Below are 10,117 nucleotides of genomic sequence, written 5' to 3'. Positions count from 1 at the left end.
CTGTTTGATTATAAAATCCCTCCTGCGAAGTGGGAAGATGCTGTGAAAGCATACTGACAACTTGGCGCTTCGTTGAGTCCATTTCTTCGTGAGTCCATTTTTCCCTTTCGACTCAGTCTTTGGTGATTTCTTCCGGATTTCGCAAGAGGCTTTCGTTTTTCTTTTTGATTTGTACAACAGCTGGAGGAGGACAGTTTTTGCGCTCTCGTCAAGATCCTCCAGCCTGTCATCGCCATTTTCACTGTCACTTTCTCCTAAACCGAATTCTTGAGAAGGCAGAAAGACAATGCTGTAAACTGTGATTCGTCAGACAATGATTCGTCCTCTATTTCGATTGCAACAATACGAACTTCACTGTTTTGTGTTTTGGCGGGTAAAATCAGAAAATCAGAAGAACGCATGCGCACGCTCGACTTTCTTGAGCAAGGTGTTCAGACGCTCCCGACAACGCTGAACAACACCTTGAACAATAGGAATGTTGTGTGACTCCGCTCGACTTTTTCAAACGTGTTCAAACTTCGCTCGACTGTGTACTGAATTATAGCTTAGACCCCCTGACTCCATTTTGTTATAGCCTCGTTTTGATTAGAGACCACGTTTTTTTTGTAAAAGTTGATAGTTTTGTTGATCGATATAGCTTGCACTCGCACAAATGTTTTTCTCTATCGTAAAGATATTCTCCGAATGTGTTGATTAGGATATTTTACGACACAGTGGCACCTCCAACGGGACATTGGATGTCCGTGTTATGATTTTGAGAAGTGGAGTGCTAAAAGCAATGGGATCAACCGGCGATAAAGAAGAAGAAACTGGCGCTGGTGTAGGAGGCGATGAATCGTCACAAGAAATGGATAGTTATGGTATTGATAGACCAGAAGATAGTTTAAAGAATCAATTAGAAGTTCTTATTGGAGATCGGGAACTGATAATGGTGGCAATGAAAGATTTTGTTATGGAGTTAAAGGATATCTCGGAAATTGATGGTGGTATTGATGAACAATTCGAGTCAAGAATAATGGAGTTAAAGCTGATTGTAGAGCCAATGTTGATGGATATAAAATCAGTGTCGAAGGATATTCAAGAGATAATGAAGAAATTGAATTTTAAGTCAGAATTGGTAAGAGAGTACACTACAAGTCGTTCATATGATGCAAAAATAGGTATGTTACTTAACAAATGTTCAAAGAAGAAACAGAATGATTCTTCTCGACAAGCAGCTGGTAAGCCTACTACTACTAGTTCACTTTTCTCAATGAATTCACCCCATGAAGGAAGATTTGGAAATGAACAAGGACACAGCCAGTATCCTGTTGGGGGGTTTGAAAGACAATATTCTATGTACCAACCTTTAGGGCAACCTTTTAACCCCTATATGCAAAATTATTTCCCACAACCTCCCTGGCAACCTCAGTATTCACCAAGTATGGGAAGAAAAAATACTGGGGAAAATTTGAGCAGTAAATTAAGGTTGCCAAAACTTGAATTGAAGTCATTTGATGGGAATATGATGAATTGGATGGAATTTTGGGACTCTTTTGAAAGGAATATTCATTTGAATTCTTCACTGTGTGATGTTGACAAGATGTCTTACCTAAAGGCTTCTCTTAAGGGTACTGCTTGTCATGCGATTGCGGATTTACGAAGTACTGGGGACAATTATGCGCCTGCAGTTGACATTTTAAAAGAGAAATATGGTAAAGCTAATGTATTGAAGGGATCTCACATGTCTGCATTAAAGGCTGTTGTTGCTGTAACTTATTCTAAAAATTTAGAAGGCTTAAAAAAGTTGTATGAACTTGTTGATATGCATGTAAAAGCATTATCTGTATTAGGTACCTCTGAAGAACAGTATTCTTTAGTTATTGTACCAGATTTAATGAAAAGATACCAAGAGATGTTGAACTTTCCATCAGAAGAACAATGTCTGTAGACCATGAGTGGACCATGAGTGAATTTTTGAACAAGCTCAGAGAGGAACTTCTGTTCAGGGGTATGGATGAAGCAACACCAAGAGTGCAGAATTCAAGAGAAGAGAGGAATCCTAACAAAGGGAAAGCATTTGCTATTTCACCAAATGCAACCTGTGCTTTTTGTCTTGGAGAGCACAGTAGTGCTGACTGTTCTGTTGTCACTGAAGTGAAGAAGAGGAAGTCAATATTGATGAGGTATAAGAGATGTTTTTGCTGCTTGAAGAAAGGTCACCGTGTCAAAGATTGCTACAACAAGAAGCCTTGCAGCAAGTGCAATGAAGGGGAGCATCACCCTGTGATATGTGAAAAAGAAGAGAGTGTTCCAAATATGCATGTTGTCACACCTGGTGGAATAGCATATCAAACTGTGTTAGCCAAAGTGAATGTCAAGGGAAAGCCAAGTATTATTTGCAGATGTCTGTTGGATACAGGGTGTGACAAGACATACATGTTGCAGAAAACTGCTAATTTGCTGAAATCCAAGCCATTAAGACAGGAAAGAAAAGTTCTGGACACTGTGCATGGAGAAAGGCAACATATCTGCTCAGTGTACAAGATAGAAGTAAAAGACATGACAGAAAAGCTGAAATTTGAAACTGAGGTGTCCACACTCAGCAAGCTGACATCTGTCAAGAATGTGAAGCCCCAGATTTTAAAGAAGAAATTCAACCATTTGAAGAACCTGGAATTTTCAGATATTTCAAGTGAAAGAGAACTTGAAATTGATGTCATCATTGGATTGGAAGACCTTTGCAAGCTGAAAACAGGAAACATGAAATGGGGAAATGCTGGTGATCCTGTTGCAGAAGAAACAACACTGGGTTGGACTCTAATGGGACCAACAAACTCAGCAGAGGATCAAAGTTGTTCAAGTTCACTGCTGTTGACAACTGATAAGGAAAATCTGAGCAATCAGATAGCCAAACTGTGGGATTTGGAGACAGTAGGGATCAGGGAAAAAAACTCAGTGGAAGAGAAATTTGAAGATACAGTAACTTTCAATGGAGAGAGATACAGTGTGCAGTTGCCATGGAAATCAGATAGAGTCAATTTGCAAACAAACAGAAATCTTTGTGAAAGGCGGCTAAATGCGCAACTCAGAAGATTAAAGAAGGAACCGGAAATATTAAAGAAATATGATGATATCATTAAAGATCAGATAGAACAGGGTATAATTGAGGAAGTACCAGATCATCCTACAGGAGAAAGAATCCATTTCCTACCACACCATCCAGTAATACGTGAGAATGCGGAGAGCACAAATGTCCGAGTTGTGTACGACGGGTCAGCAAAAGAAAGAAAAGGAGACAAGAGTTTGAATGAGTGTTTATACACAGGACCATCATTGCTACCTATGCTACATGATGTGCTGTTGAGGTTCCGGATGTTTCCAGTGGCGCTTGTTGGTGACATCAAGAGTGCATTCCATCAGATCTTAGTTGATGAGAAGGACAGAGACAGTATGAGATTCCTGTGGGTGGAAGATGTCACAAATGAGAAACCTGTGGTTAAAGAATACAGGTTTACTAGAGTCATTTTTGGAAGTGGACCAAGTCCATATTTGTTAAATGCAACATTGCAAAGGCACCTCAAGAAGTACGAAGAAGAAGAACCAGCAGTTGTCCAAAATGTCTTACCAAACATGTATTGTGATGACCTTGTGAGTGGAGCTGCTGACAGTACGCAAGCCATAGAGTTGAAAGACAAAATTACAGAGATTATGAGAAAAGGAGGTTTTCAACTCCATAAGTGGAAGACCGACCATGTGGAGGTCAGAAAGCACATAGAGGAGAAAAGTGATCAAAAAGATTCAACTACAGTGACGTATGCAAAGGAAAGCCTAGGTACCAAAGATTCACAAAGTAAAATTTTAGGATTAAAATGGAATCCAGAAGAGGACACACTAGGAATTAGTATGGAAGCAGTGCTAGATGTGAAGAATGGTAAAGTGACGAAGAGAGAAGTCCTAAGCAGACTGTCAAAGGTATATGACCCACTGGGTATTGTGGGCCCAGTTGCAGTTACTGCAAAGCTGATATTCCAAGATATCTGCAAGGAAAACAAGGATTGGAATGAGCCAGTAAGCCCAGAGATTGAAATGAGATGGAAGAAATGGATGCAAGCTGTTTCAAGGTTGACTGAACTCAAGATTCCCCGATGCATTATGCCAGCAATCGGTGGACCAAGGAAGATTTCAATTCATGTTTTCGGTGATGCAAGCAAGGCTGCATATTGCACTGCTGTAAACCTTGTATGGCACCATGAAAACGAGTCAGGTGCACACCTTGTTACTGCAAAGACAAGGTTACCTCCAATAAGGAAAGAGATGACAATACCCAGGTTGGAACTAACAGCAGCAAGGATCGCAGCACGTTTGTTGAAAACAGTCAGAGAAACTCTAAAGAACTGGGAGCCAGAAGAGTCAGTTTTGTGGTCTGACAGCAGCACAGTTCTACATTGGCTAGAGAATCGAGGTCAATACAGACAGTTTGTCCAGCGAAGAGTAGATGAGCAACAAGCATTAACAACGGATGTAAATTTAAAATATGTGCCCACAGCTGAGAATCCTGCAGATTTGGGCACAAGAGGATTGTCTCCCCAGCAATTAGAGCAAAGCAAGATTTGGTTGAATGGACCAGAGTTCATAGTGGATGGAAATTATCCCCACCAGCCTCACCTGATCGAAACAGTTGAAAGCAAGGCTGAAGAAAGACAGTGTACACTTCCAATTGCTGAAGAAGAACCAAGTCTGTCAATCAACAATTTAGTGCCTGCGGAAAACTATGGCTCATATGGCTAACTGTTGAGAGTTACAGCTCTTGTGCTTAGGTTTATAAGTTGCCTCAAGGAGAAGAAAAGGCCAGATACTCAAATGTTGCGTGTAGAAGAGATCCAAGAGGCAGAAGAATTGTGGATAAAAGATACACAAGTGATGGTGAAAGGAAGAAATAGTTACTCACAAATAAAGACACAGCTTGCAGTGATAGAAATCAATGGAATCTTACACTGCCAAGGACGTCTTCAAAACACAACACTACCAGTTGAAAGCAAGTTTCCAATACTGTTACCCCAGGATAGCAGATTTACAAGTTTGCTAATTTCAGAGTGTCACAAGCGTACACGACACGGGGGAGTAAATACAACATTAGCGGAAGTCAGAAGCAAGTTTTGGGTCTTAAAGGGACGCCAGGCTGTGAAGCAACAATTACGTCAATGTATGGTTTGCAATAAGCGAAATGCAAAGCCATGTGCACCACCTCAATCTGGACAGCTACCAGCAGAGAGGGTGGTTCGAGACAACCCGTTTAGTACAACTGGAGTTGACTTTGCAGGACCTATATATTTGAAGAATGAAGAGAAGGCATATGTTGCACTATTCACATGCGGCATAACCCGTGCAGTACACTTAGAGCTCACAGAAGATATGACAGCCAATGAATTTAGAGGAATGTTTCGAAGATTCATCAGCAGACGTGGAGCACCTGCTACAGTAATAAGTGACAATGCAAAAACATTCCTTGCCACTGCAAAGCACTTGAAGAAGATATGTGTAGAGCAAGAATTGCAGGATTTTTTGTTGGCCAACCGCATTGATTGGCATTTCAATGTAGCTAAGGCACCGTGGCAAGGCGGCTTCTTTGAAAGATTAGTTGGAATAACCAAGACAGCATTATTCAAGACCATGGGAAAGGCAAAACTAACCTTTAGAGAGCTGGAAAACATCTTGATAGAAGTTGAAGGAATGATAAATAATCGACCACTTACCTATCAAACATCAGATTTAGAGGAAGAGCCCCTCACTCCAAATCATATGATTCATGGTCATCGACTAGCAATGATAGGAGATGTCAAGCATGACAACGATGCAGATTTTGATGACAAGAACGTGAACAAGAGAATGAAGTTCTTGAGAGCTAAGCTAGAGCATGTATGGAATAGATGGTCAAAGGAGTATCTTTTAGGTCTTCGTGAATATCATCGCACGACTAAAGGAGGAGAAGTATTACCAGAGCTTGGAACTTTGGTATTGATCATAGATACTACCATTGAACGACGTTTCTGGAAGTTAGCCAAAATCTCCAGTTACATAAAAGGAAGAGATGATGTAGTTCGAGCAGTAAGATTAGATGCGGTATCTCAAGGGCGGAAGATTGTAATGGAAGGAAAGACCACTTCAAGGAATATGCCCCTTAGAGATAAAAGCACAAGTAGAAGAGCAATATACTCAGGAAAAGCAAGTTCAGGCAAAAGAAGTCAAGCCAAGAAGAGTAGCAGCTTTTGCAGCTGACGAATTATTGAAAGTACATGCACAGTCATTAAATCAAGAGTAAAGACACTTGATTTGGGGGAGTGTACTGAATTATAGCTTAGACCCCCTGACTCCATTTTGTTATAGCCTCGTTTTGATTAGAGACCACGTTTTTTTTGTGAAAGTTGATAGTTTTGTTGATCGATATAGCTTGCACTCGCACAAATGTTTTTCTGTATCGTAAAGATATTCTCCGAATGTGTTGATTAGGATATTTTACGACAACTGCTCTCGACTGCTCTCGACTTCGCTCGACTGCTCTCAACAAGGTGTTCAAACGCTCTCGACTTTTACTCTCGACAAAAATCTAGAGTAGTCGAGTGAAAAGTCGAGAGCGTTTGAACGGCGCTTTACAATGCAAACGCTGTCTACATAACGGAAACAAAAACTGCCAATACATCGGACAAACTAGCAGACGACTTAAAGACAGATTTAACGAACACCGACGAGACATTATCAACAAAAAAGAAGACAAGTCTGGTGTTGCAGAACATTTCTGCAGCCCAGCACACACCATCAACGACCTTGCCATCACACCACTACTTAGACTTAATGACAAACGAGAGAGTGTTCGTCGAGCTAAGGAGCAATATCTCATTGGCCTGGCGAACACCCTCACCCCCAACGGCATGAAGAGAACCACCGACCGTTAACTTTACAAAACAACCTATCACCTATCACACCGCCCTCACAACCCACACCATATTTTCCCTACCACTATAATCATCATCACCACCATTACCATCATCAACATTCCATTATCCTCAGTTCCATCACAATTATTATTATTATTATTATTATTATTATTATTATTATTACTATTTTTTTTATTCATATTTATAGTCATCATTATCATCCCATTGCATCAATCTCCATAGCACCACCCACATCCCTATATCACCCACCACCTTTCCCTCCCCTACTTCCATCATCCCATTTTTTCTCCACTGCGCTGCATTCACACCATTCAACATCCACCAATCCGGCACCACCTTATCACATTTCAAATCCATTCACTCGTTCGTTTCATTTACTCTGATGAAGCCCTGTCTGCCGGGGCGAAATAATAGTATACTCTTTAAATTTAATTTATTTTGAAAATTTTTTTCGTGACATTGGATTCTCGTCGTCGTATTAGTTTGTTCCTGTATATCTAACATAATAAATGACGACAAGAAGATTTGTGAAATTTTCAATTCTTATTTTGTAAACATAACCGACACACTACCTATCACAGCACCACCAGAGTCTGACGTTGTAATCAATTCGTCAACTGATCATGTGCTGTATTCGATTCAGAAATACAGGAGCCACCCTAGTATTATCAGAATTAAGGAGAATGTTGGTATTATTGACGAATTTGAATTTGATTTTGTTGCACCTTTTGATGTTTGGAATGAAATCAACCAGCTTAGTAGTTCAAAAAATCTAGTGGGGAGATTCCTACGGACATTTTGATATTACTCTCAGATTTGTGTATTGATCAAATTACATCGTATGTAAATTATATGTTCGATTATAGCGAATTTCCTGACCAACTAGAACTTGCTGATGTATCACCTATCTTCAAAGCGAACGATTCTACGTTGAAACTTAACTTTAGGCCTACAAGTGTCCTTCCGGCCCTTTCAAAAGTCTTTAAACGCATCATGGTCAAACAAATGAAACCGTTTGCAAATACCAGATTTTCTAGTTTACTGCGTGGCTTCCGTGACGGCTACAGCACAGAACATGCATTGTTCCGTCTCATTTAAAGGGCCTCTCTAGACAAATATTGTACTTGCATTTTATTGGCTAATCTAAAGAAGTTGAACCTGCTGATCATGAATTCGTCATTTGTTTTTCGATATTTTTTACAGTTTGTGAGATAAAAGCTCTTGCACTTCGATAATTGAATTGAATTAACCGACAAAAATTGTACGGTTTGGTCACACTGTGACGCAATTTTGACGTCAACAACATTGATAACAATCGTAAGGTTAAAGGAAAAAACTGAGAAAAAAAAATTAAAGAACGAAAGTTAAAAAGGATGTAATTCCGGATTTGTCCATGGCTTATTTTTGCAACAAAATATGTAGTACGTAGTACGGATGGCAATGTTGGAAAGTTTAGAAATGAGATACCGTTTTTGTTGCTGATCGATGGAGAGAGAGTCACACATTTTGAAGAATGGAATTGCCGAAGATGCCAAGAGAGCTCATAGAAAGATTAACAAAGGAGACACATTTGAACTGCCGCTGTAAACCAGATGAGAGAGGAGCATACTTGCTGTGTTTTCTTGTTGCATTAGTGTCAAGATTGGATTCGAAGCCAACAGTTAGCTCTAAAATGTAGAGGTAATTGTTGTTAGTCCTCAAGAGAAGATTAGGGCGAAGGTTTTCTCCAGTTATGATTGATGGTGAAAGAAAGCCAGGTATATCAGCGTAGATGGTAGATTCATTAACAGCTTTTAGTGACGTAGCTAGAAAGTTTAGGATAGAGTTATGTCTCCAGGTGTATCGGCCTTGTTCCAGATACGTTTTGCAGCCAGCAACAACGTGAAGGAGGGTTTCTGGCAGAAAACAGAAAGAGCATTCAGAGGTCTGGCTCAAGTTCCATTTTTTCAGGTTTTTCTGTGTGGCAAGGGTATTGTTCAGTCAGGTACCTTATGGTGAAATTGAAAATATTCTGAGGCATGCTACTTTGCACCTTGGACCAAAGTTTGTTTATTTGTGGAAGATTCTGGTTAAAGAGATGTGATAATAAAGATCCTTGGGAGGTTAGGATGTTTTGCAGACGATCTTTATGCTCATGCTGGACAGCCTTTAATGCTTCTTTGGTGTTCCTATATATATCATATTGTATATTTGTGCCAATGCTGGTATTTTTCCATAAAGAGCGAATGTTATCGTTTGGTGAAGATTTCAATGCGTTTCGTAAAACTGTTTGAAACTGTAGGAATTTGGTGGATGGCAAAGTTAGGCTGGTTTTTAGAAAGAATAATGCTACTCAAGGTAGCACTTATTGGGAGGTCGAGCCACTGGCGGATGTATTTGGATACAAGGTTGTCAAGATTCTCGACAACCCACGTCTTTGAAAGATCTGCTACAGTAAGGTTCCAGGAAATTTTAGAAAGAACAAAGTTGTGATAAAGACGCAGCTTATTTTTTGCATGAAGAGGCTCGGAATCGTTTGAGCATGTTGGACAGTGTTGATAAAAGGTCCGATTTATGTTCTTGGTTTGTCATAATAATAATAATAATAATGGAAACTTTTCATTTTCAATTCAATTAAAACTACAATTACAAATTTCACTATTACAAGGTAATTTGCAATTGGCTAGCCTGGTTTTACAAGAAAAAACTATAACACTCGTAAGGTAAAAGGAAAAACTGAGAAAAATAAAATAAAATAAAACAACTAAAGTTAAAAAGGATGTAATTCCGGATTTGTCCATGGCTTATTTTTGCAACAAAATATGTAGTACGTAGTAATAATAATAATAATAGTGGAAACTTTTCATAAAAATAATAATAATAATAATAATAATAATAATAATAATAATAATAATCTCCCCGAGACCATGATTGGCGTCCGGCGGGGGCTAGTCTGTCTCATGGGTAGGAGGGACTCTTTAGTCTTGGTTGGCAACTCTTCTAGTGATGGTGTCACGATAAAAATACTGGTGGTTGTGCAACCTTAAATTCACTAATCCTCTTATGAGTGTGAAATGTCGGATCAAACAATCGAAAATAACGGCGTGAATGGTACTGGAACTGATCGTGAAGGCACCTCGCCCGGCAGGTGTTCTCCGGCACAGCAGCGGAGACCCGGTCGTCATCAAGTGACTGCAAAAAGA

At 39.6% G+C, this 10,117-nt stretch overlaps 2 protein-coding genes and 1 pseudogene across 3 annotated transcripts in view; 2 read left to right on the top strand and 1 right to left on the bottom strand.

Annotated features, from left to right (window-relative positions):
- Nucleotides 1–10,117, bottom strand: part of LOC135683619 (uncharacterized) — a 32,530-nt pseudogene that overhangs the window by 15,875 nt on the left and 6,538 nt on the right. The gene's annotated exons all lie outside the window — the stretch shown is intronic.
- On the top strand, nt 1,901–4,770 carry LOC135694283 (uncharacterized). The gene has a single exon (XM_065212961.2). It carries the CDS (start codon nt 1,921–1,923, stop codon nt 4,768–4,770), a length of 2,850 nt encoding a protein of 949 aa, XP_065069033.2. The 5' UTR covers nt 1,901–1,920.
- Nucleotides 4,843–6,258, top strand: LOC135694282 (uncharacterized). The gene has a single exon (XM_065212960.2). The coding sequence runs from the start codon at nt 4,843–4,845 to the stop codon at nt 6,256–6,258; it is 1,416 nt and encodes a 471-aa protein (XP_065069032.2).

Source organism: Rhopilema esculentum, chromosome 7 (assembly GCF_057945365.1).
Source record: "Rhopilema esculentum isolate cy_ngs chromosome 7, ASM5794536v1, whole genome shotgun sequence".
Taxonomy (NCBI): Eukaryota; Metazoa; Cnidaria; class Scyphozoa; order Rhizostomeae; family Rhizostomatidae; genus Rhopilema; species Rhopilema esculentum.
This window is presented reverse-complemented; position numbering and strand designations above follow the sequence as displayed.